Source organism: Melanotaenia boesemani, chromosome 13 (genome assembly GCF_017639745.1).
Source record: "Melanotaenia boesemani isolate fMelBoe1 chromosome 13, fMelBoe1.pri, whole genome shotgun sequence".
NCBI classification, from domain to species: domain Eukaryota; kingdom Metazoa; phylum Chordata; class Actinopteri; order Atheriniformes; family Melanotaeniidae; genus Melanotaenia; species Melanotaenia boesemani.
The window spans coordinates 30786974-30803898 of record NC_055694.1 but is presented as its reverse complement, the minus strand read 5'-3'; the positions used below and the strand labels follow the sequence as shown (position 1 = coordinate 30803898).

Below are 16925 nucleotides of genomic sequence, written 5' to 3'. Positions count from 1 at the left end.
CAAAGCACATTTTATAGTTTTAGAACACATATGAGGTTGTGGAAAGGCCGATTAAAGGCCAGCAAGAGTTGATTATTATTAGATTATTATATGATTATTATTAGATGTTGATTATTAGAGTCTAGGATATAATCTGAGTATACCTGGTTGTGAACATTGTGAAAAGTCACAACAGGACCAAATTCTGTCTTACAAGATGACAATGCAGGCCCCCACAAAAGGGGTTTAAGGCCAATTTATGTTCCCTTATCTACATGAATTTCAACGTTCATTTCAAATGTTGTCATACGTCCTCATACTTCCATGCGTCTTTTGCGTAGCCATGGTTTTTATGTCAATTCCTCCACTAGTGGGCAGTGCTAAGTTTAATGTTCACTCCCACGAGCTGACATCAGTTTCAGACAGCGCTTTGCAGCAGTAATGCATCACTATAAAGCTGTTTCCAACCACCCAATCATGCCCTAAACATTCTTGCTTCAAAAACTTGTGCAATTTCTACAGTTGTTGTGCTCGTCCTCATTCTTCTTCTTTTTTTCTGTCTCCCTGATCCTCTTCTTTTCTGGTGTGTTTCGTTTGGTGGTCACATGTCAGCTATTTTGCTCAGCACTGCCCCTGTGATTTCTGTTGCTATATAGTCTTCTGCGTCAAGCAATGGATAGCTAAGCTCCCTGAAAATGGACCAAATTATGCACGTAAATCTTCATCCACAGAAGATGGATGTTACTGTCCGTCCATCTGCGTATCCATCTTCTGCATCGAACATAAATGGACCTTTATCAAAAACTACCTCCAGAAGATGGATGACCTGCCTGCAGTCCTGACCTCCACTCCATTAAAGACTTGTAGGAGCATGTAGTAGTAGTACTTGTAGGGCTGCTGTTGGTTCCAGAGTGACCAACACAACCACACTGCCTGACTCACAACAGATGCTGGTTGAAGAATAGGATGCCATCTGACAGCAGTGTGACCAGCATGAGGAGGACGTACCAGGCTTTTGTGGCTGTGTATGGTTCTTCCCCATGATACTGAGGCCCCTTTTATGTGCTAAATGAAGATATTGGTAAATGACCATCATGTATTCTTTCTTTAGACTTCAATCATCCAATCCAAGTTATCAAGTCTTTCAGGCACTCAGCCCACATACTCAACTCTGCTGCTCATCCCACAAATACATTTTCCTTCCAAATGTGGCTCAGTTTAAAAGCGAAATTAAACAGACTTTCAAACTGTGTCAGATTTATTACCAAGAAGCACTGTTACAAGTATATCATCCACCAAATACTCACTTATTGACTTTTTCTGCAAACTTTCTATATATTTCCTCCTTCTGTGGACAGGGCCTGTGCCAACGCTGCCCTAGAAGATGTGTGTGAGTACTTCACCACAGGCCAAGGTCAAGTTGCAGTAAGTTCACTTTAAACTGGTCCATTTAAACCATTTAAACCTTATTATTAATCAGTTAAGTTGTAAGCAATGGCGTAGATTTGATTCTGTTAATGAATGAATGAACAAATTTATTTCCAACGAACGAAAGAGAAACTATATACAAAAAGAAAATAATGAAAAAATAAATAAAAGGCCTCATCCAAACATAATACAAAGAAATTTGAAAAGGGAGTGGGCAGAAGTACACACTTGTTTTGGCAAGTTTATTTGTGTAGCACATTTAGACCATTCAAAGTGCTTTACATAAAACACTGAAACAGCAGGGTGCACGAAGCAATAACAAATCCATAAAAACAACTTGAAGGAAGGAAGGAAGGAAGGAAGGAAGGAAGGAAGAAAGAAAGAAAGAAAGAAAGAAAGAAAGAAAGAAAGAAAGAAAGAAAGAAAGAAAGAAAGAAAGAAAGAAAGAAAGAAAGAAAGAAAGAAAGAAAGAAAGAAAATAGATAAAATAAAATAGATAAAATGCAAGAAATAAAGTTCCAGTGTAGAAAAAAGTTTAACTCTTTAAATTTAAAACTAGTAGAGTAAACTAGTAGTTTCAAAACTGCCGAGAGTTTCAGCAGACCTGCAGTTTTTTGGGAGTTTGTTCCACATGTGAGGAGTATAAAAGCTGAATGCTGCCTTTCCATGTGTAGTTCAGTAGAACAGAAAGTAGGCTGTCTGAGTCCAGGACAGCTCAAAGATTTCTGGCTTGGTTGTTAGTTTTGTAAGTTCTTCCTTGGTATTACACCTGCACCAGGCTCCACTCTGGATCACAGATCGTCCACACCTTTTCCAGACAGTCAATCACAGCATATTAATCATCCACATCTGTTTCCAATCTGCTTACCCTGCCACATACACTCTAGTTGTGTACCACAGCAGTCAGTCCCCAGACTGCTAATCAGCCACACCTGCAACCAATCTCCTCACCTAGTCCTTATATACCCCAGCACCATACACATTGCCTGTCGGACCCTATCGTTGCATCAGGAATGGACTAATCCTCCTTCCCTTTCCAGCCCCATGGATGAGCTGTCTACTCCCCCATTCCAGCTTGTCGTAAGATGATTCTACTTGTCCTTCCTTTTATAAATAAAGTTTATTAACCTTCACCTGTCTCCGTGGGGTCCAAACGTAACACCTGGCTCCAAAAACTATTATTTCAGTTTTGTCTTCATTTAACTGAAGGAAGTTCTGGCACATCCAGTCTTTAATTTGATCGATCCAGTTGATCAGAGTTTGGTTTGGTCTGTAGTCTCCTAGTGTCATTGGCATAACTGTGGTAACATATTTAGCTGTTTTTCATAACTTGAGCGAGTAACAGCATGTAGGTGTTGAACAGCAGTAGCCCCAGGATGAAGCCTTGGGGAACCCCACATGTTATCTTCAGTCGCTCAGATTTATAGTTACCTATAGACACAAAGTAGGCTGTGTCTTTTAAATAGGACTCAAACCAACTAATTGCAGTGCCAGAAAGTCCTACCCAGATTTTCAGCTGGTCTAGTAAGATGTTGTGGTCGACCGTGTATAATGCAGCACTGAGATCCAGCAGTACCAGGACTGAAATGTTTCCGCTATCTGTGCTCAGGCGGATGTCATTAAGGACCTTAACTAGCATAGTCTCAGTGCTGTGGTGTGGCTGAAATCCTGACTGGTAGACATCAAAAGTTATTTAGTCAGGAAGTTGTGTAGCTGTTGAAAGACAGCTTGTTCTAAAATCTTACTAAGAAAGAGGTTTGATATCGGCCTGTAGCTGCTCATGAGTGATGAGTCTAGGTTTTTCTTTTTCAGTAAAGGCTTGATGACGGTTGTTTTTAGGATCTGTGGGAACACACCTGAAAGCAGAGACGTGTTTACAATCTGTAAGATATCTAAGGCCATGCATCCTGACACATTTTTTTAAAAACACGGTTGGCAGGGTGTCAAGACAACAAGTGGTGGTTTTCAGATGGTCAGTGAACTCATCCAGGTTTTTAGAACAGAATGAAGAAAAGTCAGCTTTTGACATTCTGGTTTTTCAGCTCTTAACAGCATGGCGTTTTTCCATGGAGCTCTCTTTTTGTCAGTGATCACTCTCACTTTGGTGGGAGCAATGACATCAATAATGCTGTAATTTTACCACTGAAATGATCCACAAGCTCATCAGTCGAAGGCCAGGGAAGGGGGTGATGGAGAGAAAGCTTGTAGTATTTTCACTAGTGTACTGTTTCTTGATAACCTGTTTGGGCTGTTTTGTTGACAATAACAGCACTCAAAGAAAACACAGGAATGATCAGACAGAGGAACATCCATCACCACAACCTTGGAAATATTCAGACCTTTAGAGATGACTAGATCCAGACAGGGTCCTCCGTTGTGTGTTTTTTCTCTTACATGCTGAGTTAGACCAAAGTTATCAAGAACACAACACAATTCGTTGGTCCCTCTGTCCTCCACGTTATCAGTGTGAATGTTGAAATCACCAACAATAATTACACAGAGTGTAGGGCAAAACGCTGGATGCCAAACCGCTGCCTCAGTGCCATCGATGCCATCTCAAGCGGTTGACTTCTTCTCTGAGGAAGTTGTTTTCCTCAAGAGCAAGGTCTACAACTGCAGGATCTGGGAGGTTGCTCTCTTCTTTGCCAAACGCCCTGTCTTGTGGTGGAAGAGAAAATGAATTCCATACAAACAGTGAGGGCACGACTCCCTTCTTTAGTAGCCACTGTCCTGTTGTTTCACGGAAATCTTACAAGTTAAAATGCCGACTGCAAACCCGGGTATGGCTATTCACGATGAAGTTGTCCCATCGAATAGCTGCTATCCATTTTCTTCTAGTTTCATGATCAGCAGGCACAGAGTGAAATCTAATCACCAAGTCATACCTACTTGACGCCTGACACAACACACAACAATGCTCTGCTGTAGAGCCACTTGTTATTTTCTGAAGTTTGACTTTGTTGTTACTGGAAGTGAATGTGCTGGTTGAGAATCTAGCGGAATGGGTCTGGCATATACCCTATTGGGACACACCTACAGGGGTTGATTTCTGGGTCTAGTTTAGAGAACTTGTTCCAGATGCTTTAAAATTTGCATTCCTTATTGCTGCAGTATTTCTCTAAATTGCATGTCAACAACATCCAGAACCTTGTAGAATTCATTCCTGTAGTATTCAGAAGAGGACACGTGTGTGTGCAGGAGCAATCCCTGTGAAGCATGAAGGTGGGTACGCACATGAGGAGTGGCAATAAGAATGAGCTGGAGTGTCTTAAAACTGGATGCTGTTGCTGGCGTCAGAAAATAACAATGACATACATTCTTTGAAATACTGTAACTCTTCAAACGTTTTATACTACTGAAAGATGAGAAGCATAGCCACTGATAGTGGCTACCGAAGCTACTACCGTAATGTCTCAGTGTAAAGCTGATCTGGAGGAGGCTGCAGTGCTGACACTCAGCACAGTACAGAGTGCAGAGAAAGTGTGGGTGTTGAATCCTCTCTCCCAGAAAAGTGTGGATGTTGAAACACCTGCATCCCCCCTCGGTGTGACGCCTATGGTCCATATAAACTTGTCTGGTAGAATCTCTGTTTAAATTTATTCTAATTGGATGATGAAAAATTTGTCATCATCCAAGTTTGTTCAGAGCGAATGACTCACTCTAAAATCCTGATGTCTTCCTTTCTTTTTGTTCCTGAAGAAGACCATAGACTGTAAACGACGGACGGAGCCTCCGTGATGTCACACGTAGGTTTCTGAAGAGCTGAATTGAAGCTCAATGGGCTTGCTCCCACCGTCGCCATCTTGGCAGCATCACGTGTGTCGTCATTCCCGGAAAATCTAAAAATGGGCAAATGATGGAGCTGAGAGGGGGACTGTGAAGGTGAGGGTGGATGATGGACACCCATCAAACTCCAAGCTGCCTGTAGCTAAGAGCTAACAGAGCTAACCCAGAGCTTACGGTAGCTAACAGTAGCTAACCAGCTAACAGAGGAAGGCAGGCTAAAGCTAAGGCACGCTGCACTCTCCCCTCTAACAGCGGATATTGGATACCTGTCAATCAAAAGGACACGTCCCTAATTATGCTGAATTTCAAGATTAAATAACGTCCAAATGGATGAGTTAGAAAAAATTCACCCCTCTCACAGTTGTCATGAAGGTAAACTTGACCTATTAATCCTAAAAGGTTTTTTTTTTTTGTACCAGGCTTTAAATATCTTTATTTCTGCTGTGAAGTTGGTCTTTTTAACATGGGAGTCTATGGGGATTGACTCTGTTTTGGAGCCAGCCCCTAGTGGATGAGGGGTGAACTGCATGTTTGCTAAAGACACAACGAGTGAGCAGCAGGGACAGTCCATCCTGAATTTGGTCTGGACAACTCCGAAGATGTTGGACATTGGTAGAGATGTGTCCCTCCCGTCCCAACCCAATTCTTCTTCCGTGGTCATAAAAACATATTTTGTCTGTTACGGTGTGCTCTGGAACGGAAAAGTTTGCAGAAAATTCCAATTATATTATTTGGTACAGTTTTTAATTTTTTTTTATATTTATTTATTTTATTTTTTTTCATAATAAATACAACCATGTAGCTGGTGAGGTTGGCTGAGGTATTTTTAATCCGACCTCAGTCAACGGTCCAGGTAGACTGAGCTCATATGTTACTGAGATGTGGAAACTGGTCTAAGAGATCATCATCAGTGGGATGTAAACAACATCTCAGCACCCACAGTAACATAATCATTCTGTGAAGCTGCTTGAAAGTTTGACACAAAATCTTCACGAATCACAGATATGTGTATCACAGATCAACACGTAAACATGTTACATGTTTTACACAAGTAAAAAGACTCCAGTTTAAGAGACATGAAAACTGAGATTTCAGCACTACAACTTAAAGACGTTTTACATAACTTTCAGACTTGATTGATGGTACAGTGACAGCTATTATGTGCATTTCGGTAGCCGTTGTTGTCCAGCCGTTTGATGTTTTTGCTTTATGCACTGTGTCACATGCTGGCAATATAAACAATATATACACACCTTATATAAATATGGTAAAAAACACACCAACTGATATAAACAAACCAAACATTTTGAACACCCAGCTCTACATCTCCTCCAAACCATACTCCTCTCTCCCACCTTCCTCTCTCTCTGACTGCCTCCAGGAAATTAAAGCATGGTTCTCCTCCAATTTTCGCAAACTCAACGGCAGTAAAACTGAAGTTCTACTTGTCGGCACGCCCTCCACTCTAACCAAGTCTCACAGGTTCTCCATCAACATTGACAGTTCTACTATTTCCCCCTCCCCTCAGGTCAAGAGTCTCTGCGTCATTCTCGACAGCACCCTATCATTTCAAGCCCACATCAATAGCATTACTCGGTCTGCCTACTTCCACCTTCGTAATATCAATCGTCTACGCTCTTCACTCACTCCACATGCTGCTGCAATCCTTATCCATAGTCTTGTCACATCCCGCATTGACTACTGTAACTCACTCCTCTTCGGTCTTCCCAATAAATCACTTCAGAAACTGCAGCTTCTCCAGAACTCTGCTGCTCGTATCCTGACTCGCACCTCTTCCTTTCAACATATTTCCCCTGTCCTTCAACAACTTCACTGGCTCCCAATAAAATACAGAATTAATTATAAGTTACTGGTCCTCACTTTCAAAGGTATTCACCATCTGGCCCCTCCTTATCTGTCTGATCTCCTCCATATTGCCACTCCCTCCCGTGCTCTCAGGTCATCCTCCTCCGTTCACCTTACTGTTCCCTCTGCCCGTCTCTCTACCATGGGGAGCAGAGCCTTCAGTCGCTCTGCTCCCCAGCTCTGGAACTCACTTCCATCTGAGATTAGGAACATCAACTCCCTTCCATCATTCACATCTGCACTCACAACCCACCTGTTTAAACTGGCATACTCCCAATAACCCATGTATACTGACTGTTTTGTGTAATTTTTATATCAATGTCCGTTATCTCTTTTTAACTCTTATGTAATTTATATTTTTATTGTCTTTTATTTATTTTTCCTTTTGTGTACAGTGACCTTGGGTGTTTGAAAGGCGCCAAGAAATAAAATGTATTATTATTATTATTCACAAAGACATGTAAGAAGACATTGTCGGAGGAAGTAGGGAAAAGACAAAGAGAAAGGGACAGATGAAGAGATAGGGCTGTCTTTTACTGGCTGGAGAGATATCACAGTACAGGTGGGATGCTAGATGGATGCGGGATTAGCTGTTGATAGAGGGTGCATCAATGAGAAAACTGCAAAAGTTCTGCAATGCATCTTTAAAGCCTAAAAACTATATTTTAAAAAATACTTTTAAGAATTGATCAGACTGCACATCTACATTTTCAAAATTTTATACCAATTTTGGGATAAAATCTCCGTAATGTGAAAGGCAAGCCAATTTTATTTGGATAGCAAAGACAATTCAAAGTGCTTTACATAAAACATTAAAACATTACTGCTGGGCGCAGGAAGTGATAACAAGTACATAAAAGAATTTTTTTTTAAATTAATTTAAGATAAACAGAAAAGGTGATGCATTTCTAACATTTAAATAGAAACATGGTACAATCTGAAAAGAATATTTATGAATACAATAAGTCTGTTCTGGTCTTTACTGCTTTTCTTTCTTTTGTTTGTCTGCCAGGTTTTTGATGCGACCAACACTACAACAGAGCGCAGAGAGCTCATCATCAGCTTCGCCAAAGGAAACGGTTTTAAGGTTTATCTGATTACTTTCGTCTACATCAAACATGTAAATGTGAAAATAATGTAAACGATGCAACAGTGTGTTTCGTTTTCCTTCCCCACCTGTACAGGTTTTCTTTGTGGAGTCGATATGTGATGATCCAGAAATCATTGCTGAGAATATCAAAGTAAGTCAAATGAGTGCAAGCTGAGACAGTTTAGAGTCTACCTGAACCAGATAAACAGTTTCAGGTCATGTGTGTTTTGACATGATGAGGCAGGTAAGTGTCAGTTATCTGGTTTAAGTAAAAACATTTTTACATTTTAGTTTATGTATAATAACTGCGCCGGCTCATTTATTGACTGTGTTTATTTATTTATTTTAAGCAATTCTCAATTTAAAAAAAGAAGAAGAAGAAAAATGATGGAAATCTACCTAATCTGCTTATTTTCCTTCATTTAGTTCATCCCAACACGTATTCTGCAGTCTTTTCTTTTCTCTTAAACAGCAAGTGAAGCTGAGCAGTCCAGACTACGCCGATTGTGACAAAGATGAGGCCGTGGCCGACTTCCTGCAGAGGATTGAATGTTACAAACAGACCTACGTTTCCCTGGATGACGACAAGGACAGGTAACAGAAGATAGACGATAGACTCAAATTTAGAGGGTAACGGGGGTTTGTCCAGAACTCAATCGGACTGAAATGTTTTGGCTTAAAATAAATACTGGTAAACTTAAAGAACTGCAGCAAAGACATAAAGAGACACCAGCTAGTTTATTCCACATTATTGTGATCTGATGACTTTATTGTCATCAGAAAAATGATTATTAATAATAATAATAATAATAATAATAATAAAATTATTATAATCAGATGTTTTGGTTGTTAGAACAAGAAAAAATAAAATAAAGAACGTCTGATATTCAGTCTGGATTAATGATATTGACTTGTTGATCATTGAATCAATGCTGACTGATTAATTGTTACTCTCATATTATTTATTAGATCTTTATTAAGCTACTCTTTTTCTCATTTGGTAACTCAAACTGACCAATCAGTAATAATGTCTAACAAACTTCTGGCTCTCTGCTGCTGTTTCTGATGCATATTTAGATTAGAATAAAAAATTTAAAAAAGGTTATTTTTGAGAAAAAGAACAACAAACTCCAGCACTAAATTACTGTGGTGGTTTATTTATTTATTTATTTATTTCCCCTGTTTTGAAGATTGTTTTGTTTTGATCTGGCAACGATTAAAATGATTTAATTCACCATCTGTTATAAAGTTTTTTTATATATATATCAGAGGCTTTTCTTTTTCGTACTAAAAGAAAGCACTTACGTATTTCCAGTCGGACACTTACTATGTGTTTTAGGTTACAACTAGGAAATTCGGATGTAACAGCTGATCAACAGTTGCACATCAGTTTAAGAACAAATATCCAGTAGCTTTAATCCAAAGTGAAAATATTGATCAAACGTAGCATTAGCACACATGACCTGGTTTAAACTTTGTGAAACCAGCAGAACTTATTCACATGTCATATTTGTGACCTTTTAAATGTTATTTCCACCTTCTGCTTCACTTATGAATAAAGAAACAGCATCGAAAACCTTCCTCATGTTTATACATTGTTAGATTTCATGAGATCTCAGAAAGCCCATTCTGTAACAGCTTTTCTGATTATATCTCCATGAACTGTTTTTAAATCCTTCTCTCTCCATCATGCAGGAACTTATCTTACATCAAAATCTTCAATGTGGGCAGCAGATACCTGGTGAACCGGGTCCAGGACCACATTCAGAGCAGGATCGTCTACTACCTCATGAACATCCACGTCACGCCCAGATCCATCTACCTGTGCCGCCATGGAGAGAGCGAGCTTAACCTCATGGGTCGCATCGGTGGAGACTCTGGACTGTCACCTCGTGGGACGCAGGTCTGGAGACACATTTCGCTTTTCCTTCTGTCGGCCGCTGAGAAATGTTCCATTTTCTGACTCTCTGAAGTGAAAACTTACAACTCTGAAGACAAAAGGAGAAAATAACTTATTTGGCTTTTTTTTTTTTTTTTTTTTTTTTTTTTTGCTAATTGCAAATTTGCATATGTGAAACACATATTTTCTACATCGGTGTTTGACAACGTGATTTTGGAACATTTTCTTGGTAAAAAAAAACGGGATTTCCATGTGAAATCACATGTGAAACCTTTTTCATGGTCACGTTTTACCATGTAAAATTTGATCATGTAAATTTTTTGGGGGGGGTTTCAAATGGAAATTTAAATTGGAATCACATGTTATTTCCATGAAGATGTTCCAAAATCACATATCTATGTGCAAAATGTTTTTCACATGTGCAAAACCACATGTGACACGTGTGGTTTCTTTCGCTTTGATTCCACTAAGGTGTCCGCTTATGTCCTGTGTACACATTTCCATTCCATAATCCAGCCTTTGCCTTTGCATATTAACAAACAAAAACAATTACACAACAGAATGAAAACTACCTCCAAACACCAGGAAAACACAGAAAGTACTGGGAACGATGTAGTGTACATGCCAGGCCTGCAGTGGGCGCCATCAATGCCAAAAGATTCCAGTTCATGTTTACTTGGACAGGATTCGCCTTGCTTTTTAAAAAGATTCACTTTGGAGCCTGTTCTCAAACCTTTGAGGTTTCGTCCACCAAAGTTTACCACTGTCTCAGTGTCATCATGTAAGGGGGAGGCCTTAAAATGTTTTGGTTCAGTAAACCCTGATCACTGTTGCATTTCCACAGCAACTATATATCCTTACCTGGTAGACGGGGTATCAGCCAGATAGTGTAAATGCGTGGGCCATGTAATAGCATGAAGTCAGAGTGGTGCGACGCCTTTATGGAATTCCAACAACAAAGAAGGCAACACAGAAACAAAGAAAGAGAGTGGTGGACATTCAGCAGGTTGTGTTCTTTCTTCTTCATGTAGCTTAAACAAAAAAATTCACGGCATATTTATACATGCTGTTCCTGCTTTGTTCTTAGTGCTAAGTCACACAGGAAGTGATAATTCTTTCCACCAATCAGTGGATTGCAGTGTGTTAAGCTCCAACTATTCGAGTTGGATCAGTAAGATTGGCACCCCAACGTAGGGGTCTGAAAACAGTAGGATGACTCGGATCTGATATTCTGGCACCCAGATGCAGACACACCAGTTTTTACCTGAGGAAACAAAAAAATGCATTCCAACCCGTCCTGTACCGAGCCGGACCCGTTGTAACATGTTGTTTTCTTTTGTTTTTTTCTACTTTTTAAAAGGGACATTTTTGCATTATATACTTCTTATATCTACATGATCTATACTTTTTCTGTTTTTGTGCCAGTTTGCCGGAGCTCTGGGTGTGTACATGCGTGACCAGAGCATCAGTCAGCTGAAGGTGTGGACGAGTCACAAGAAGAGGACCATCCAGACGGCAGAGTTTCTGGGAGTCCAGTACGAGCAGTGGAAGGCCTTAAACGAGATAGATGCTGTGAGAATGAATGAATGAACAAATTAATGACTTTTTCATAATTTAGTGTTTATCTTTTGTGCAGTTTCCTACATGTTTTCATGCTTCTGGTCTGCACAGGGAGTTTGTGAGGATATGACATATGAGGAGATTCAGGAGAACTACCCTGAGGAGTTTGCACTGAGAGACCAGGACAAGTATAGATACCGTTATCCTAAAGGAGAGGTGAGACTCAGAGAAAGTCAAAAGTTTAGCTGCAGGTGTGTTTTCTTTAAGGATGAGATACACCAGCCTGAGTATCTGATATCAGTTTCTATGTGTAATCATCTTGATGACTAACAGATAGGTTCACATCAGCCAGTGGCTGATATTATCTGCTGGTTCTTTGTTGTGTTACTTTAACAGGTGCGGCACTGAAAAGGGACTTCAAAATAAAAATAAATAGGGCTGGGCAATTATTCAAAAATGAATTTAAACCAACATTCAGAACTGATAATCGGTGTAAACTTGCTCATGTCAATTATTTAAATTATTTCTTAAATTTATTTTAAAATGACTATTCAATAAATGAGCATATATATTTAAACTTTGTGCTTTCTTTCACTTATAAAATCAATATCTGATGTTCTATTGTGAAAATAAAACTTTCAGTTAGCTATGAGGGCTAAAAATAAACAATACTAAAATAATCCCTAATTAATTGTAATCAAGGGAACATGTTCAATTAATCATGATATTGATTTGAGGTCATATCATTCAGTCCTATAAATAAAACCAGAATTTAATGATTTTCAAATCTCATCAACTCATCTTTTCCAATAGAACATATAAACCACACCAGATGTTGAAACTGAAACATTTTAGCAAATTATGAGCTTATGTAGAATCTAAAGGCTGCATCACATCTGTAGAAAGTTAAACAGGAGCGACAAAAGGCTGGAGAAGTGATTAAAAAACAACCGGAGGAGCATTTGACAACTAATCAGGTTACTTGGTAACAGGTCGGTAACATGACTGGGTATAAAAAGAGCATTTCAGAGAGGAAGAGTCTCTCAGGTGTGAAGATGGACCGAGGTTCACCAATCTGAGACAAACTGGGCCTAAAAATATGGACCTTACACCATTAAAAGGACGAGATCCAGCAGCGAAAGTCCAGGACTGTTAAGCTGCTAGAATCCTGCATCAGACCAGAACGGGACAACATTCCTCACGTAAAACTGCTTTCTTTAAATGAGCTTAAATTCATTGTCTTAGTGGCAATAACTGATAAAAATATTGATATCAGACATTTGCAAAATTAAACGCACGTCCTTACATTGCTGCCTTCCCCTGGTGTTATAACATCATTGCTTCAGACATTGCTAATCGTCTTGATTAAGCCGTATAGTTAAACATGAAGTTCTGTAGAAGTGAAGTGAAACGTGTGAACAGTTGGACAAATAAGGATCAGACTCAATCTCTGTTCTGCAGTCGTATGAGGACCTGGTCCAGCGTTTGGAGCCGGTTATCATGGAGCTGGAGAGGCAGGAAAACGTTTTAGTCATCTGTCACCAAGCTGTGATGAGATGTCTGCTGGCCTACTTCCTGGACAAGAGCGCTGGTGACAAAAATACACTTACTTTAAAAAAATCACCTGAATTTTCTCTGCACAGTATGTCCCACCTTCTTTAAAGAACAGCTGATGGAGCTGAACAAAACCAGTATTAATTATTGAAACTGTTTCCATCTTCCTGTGTCCCAGATGAGCTGCCGTACCTGAAGTGTCCTCTCCACACGGTGTTGAAACTCACCCCGGTCGCCTACGGTCAGTCTCTGCTTGAATTAGTTTGTTCAGATCATCATACCTTCTCCTTCGACTGTGATCGAGTTGTCTTTTCTTACCACAAGAAGGAATAGATTTTTTTTACTTTTCAGTTTCTCCATTTATCTTGAATGAAATGGTCAAATAGAGTTGATTCAGATTTTGTTGTAGCAACTCTGGTAATCCTTATATCTTTATTAACTAAAGCATCATTTTGGTGTAGATCCTCAGTCAATGACTGGACTCCTTTTTAATACCTTAAAAACATGTTGGGGGGCGCGTGGAATTGGGAAAATGTAGCAGAGAACCAAGGGCCGGTTGTTCAAACATAATCTGATCGGATTTCGTTTATCAGACAGGATCAAATCTTGAAAACCGGTTGTTTAAAAGAGAAATCTGAATTCCAAAATCAGCTTGTATCACGTAATCTAATCCAGGTTGTTATCCGGATAAAAACCTCAATTTGGGTTGTTCAAAACTCTGGATAACGTTGATCCAAGAAAACAGGATTATCCTGATCCCAACAGAGGGTAGGATTACAAGGTAGATTCCAGGAAGAAGCTGTGGTAAAACAGCTGATCAAATAATAGAACTTTTTATTATATTTGTATTTTGCACCTGACTTGTTTAACTGTTACAGTGATAAAGTGGTTAACACAGGGACAGGCTCCTTTCAGCAGAATAAAGCAAGAAAATCATGTCCCCATGGAATAAACCCCCAAACAAATCCAATAAGAAGCACAAGTAAAATATTCAGTTTTCCTGTTATTCATTACTGCATAATCAGAAAAGAACCTGTCAAAAAAAGACATTTCTGGGAATAAGGCTGAACCTATTTCCACTCCTTCTCTGTGTCAGTGTTTCTTCCTTTTAATTAACTTATTTGGTTAAATCTTAACCAAATAAAATAATATTATAATTGATAAATATTATCACAATCCTCTTGGTCCATAGCAGACAAGATGAAACATAAACATATTTAAGACATTAACATCCAAAGAAAGAGCAATATAATTAAGACCAGTAATAAGAATAATGACTATAATAACCAAACAACACCAAAACCTCAATAATAATATTACTTATACATTATTATTATTATTATTATTATTATTATTATTATTAGTAGTAGTAGTAGTAGTAGTAGTAGTAGTAGTAGTAGTAGTAGTAGTAGTAGTAGTATTTACATCCCTGTGTATCTGCAGTCTGCTTTTCCTTCTCTGCATTCTGGATGCGTACCGTCTCACCTCCTCAGTAGCTCCAGAATGCCGTTCTGCTGCAGCCTAACAGCAGTTTTCTGAAAGAAAATCGAGCAGCTTGTTTAGCTGGTCAGTGTGTTGACCTGAGGAAACCTCACAGTGTTCCAGATAGCAGAACCTCTCCTTCTCTTGTTCCAACAGGTTGTAAAGTGGAATCGGTTTTCCTCAACATTGAAGCTGTTAACACACACAGGGACCGACCAGAGGTACATTTAAACCTTTTAAAACTTTACTTCTACCTTCGCTCATGCTCAAATGTTCATTTTTCTAGTACGTTGGGTTTATTTGGTTATTTAATGATATAAAAAGCGACTGTGATGTCATGTTTGGCACTTCTGATGCACAGCTACACCCTGCACCATATCTGCTGAGTTCAATACTACGCTTACACTACACCAGAGCTATTCAGCTCAGCCCCACAAGGGCCACAGTCCTGCAGGTTTTAGGCGGTTGGAATCCTTTCATTTAAATTAGGTGTGTTGGAGCAGGGAAACATTGAAAACCTGCAGCTGTGGCCCTCGTTTGGCGTGGTTGAATAACCCTTAACTAAACGCACAGCACAATATTATAAGCATATTTAAAAACAACATATGCTGTAAAACTAGAAAAGATAAAATACAAATAAAATGGGGACTAAACAATATAAATAATTAAAAAGAAATACAAGAGAATAAAAAATAAGCATATTAAGCAAGAAAAAAGCCAAAACTCAGTCTGGTTTAAAAGCTAGAGAGTAAAAAAATAAAGTATTTAAACAAAATTTGAAAATGTCCACGCCTGGTGAGGTTTTACTGTGGAGGGGAGGTTGTTCCACAGTTTGGAGCACAACAACAGAAAAAAGCTCTGTCCCGTCTTAGTTTCAGCCTGGACCTCAGGACAACAAGAAGCAATTAATCCGCAGATCCCAGTGATCTATAAGGGGCATGTGGAGTTAAAAGATCGGAGAGATAAGCAAGGGCCAACCCATTTATAGACTTAAACACATGCAATAAAATCTTAACATCAACTAAAAACAAAGAAGCCAAAACTGGCGTGATGTGGTCCCTCTGTGCCAGTTAACATCTGGACCAGCTGCAGACGGTGCTGAAGGGATCGACCCACACCAGAACAGAGGCTATTGCAGCAGGTTTCAACCTTTTAAAACCTGATGTCCAAGACTGTGGAGACATCTCTTGAACTGTTTATAATAAAACTTTGTTCTGCTTCACTTTACAATCTGCAGGAATAATAATCACATATTGTTCTGTGATCTGAAAGAGGTTTAGAGCCACAGCTACATCCTTACTAAGAGATATTTAGATTCATCCATCCCAAGTTTTTATTTATTCTTGTTTTAGTAGCCAGAAACTTTTTTCATTTGTGCAATGTACCATCTTAATTTAATCTTCACCAGTACCACACATACTGATATTTAAACACCATAACTCTCTCAAGCATTCCCTAAAAGGGTTCAAACAGGTTGCAGAGAAAGACATTTCTTTACTGCGCCAGTTACGCACATAATTTGGTCCGTTTTCAGGGTGCTTAGCTATTCGTTGCTTGACCCAGAGGACGGAGTAATACCACCAGAAACCATGGGAGCAGTGCTGAGCAGAATACCTGATATGTGACCAGGGAAAGAAACAAACCAGAGAAGAAGAGGATCAGGGGGGGGAACAAAAAAGCCAAATAAGAATGAACATACAACAACTGTAGAAATTGTGCAGACTTCTGAATAAATACTGTATGCGAGAGTTTCGGACGTGTTGGGTGGCTGGAAACAATTTTGTAGTGAAACGATGCCAAAAGGTGTCTGAAACTGAGTGAACTCTGAACTCAGCACTGCCCACTAGTGGAGGAATTGACTCAACAATCATGGCAACGCAAAAGACGCACATAGTTATGAGAATGAGTCTGATAAGTTGGTTGCAGAGCATCAAGTGACTGAGTACCTTCCTACAGTGGGAGGGAGGGAATCGAGCTGGATAATAATTACCCTGAGGCATGCTACCCTCTGCACAAGAGAAACGCCAGTAACAGACAAACCGTAATGCTGAGATTTACAAACGGAAAGCACAAGATTGCACTTCAGAAACAAAAACAAAAACTGAAGGGAAGAGGTGCCTTCATGAACGAGCACATAGCCAAACATAATGCTGACATGGCCAGAAAAGCAAGTCTGCTCAGGAAAGAGAGGAAAATACAAAACACCTGGACAACAAACTGTAAATCTTCATAAAACTTATGGGAACCCCTGAGGAAGCCAAGGTGATTTGCGTCAGGAAC

At 39.4% G+C, this 16925-nt stretch overlaps 1 protein-coding gene across 1 annotated transcript in view; it reads left to right on the top strand.

Annotated features, from left to right (window-relative positions):
* Window positions 1–16925, top strand: part of LOC121651933 (6-phosphofructo-2-kinase/fructose-2,6-bisphosphatase-like) — a 34211-nt gene that overhangs the window by 16294 nt on the left and 992 nt on the right. Inside the window, exons 4-13 of the mRNA XM_042004406.1 lie at window positions 1338–1404; window positions 8072–8146; window positions 8244–8300; window positions 8622–8743; window positions 9845–10052; window positions 11475–11621; window positions 11721–11825; window positions 13071–13200; window positions 13342–13404; window positions 14802–14866. Coding sequence (XP_041860340.1) covers window positions 1338–1404; window positions 8072–8146; window positions 8244–8300; window positions 8622–8743; window positions 9845–10052; window positions 11475–11621; window positions 11721–11825; window positions 13071–13200; window positions 13342–13404; window positions 14802–14866 — 1039 coding nt within the window. The remainder of the gene's footprint in view (window positions 1–1337; window positions 1405–8071; window positions 8147–8243; window positions 8301–8621; window positions 8744–9844; window positions 10053–11474; window positions 11622–11720; window positions 11826–13070; window positions 13201–13341; window positions 13405–14801; window positions 14867–16925) is intronic.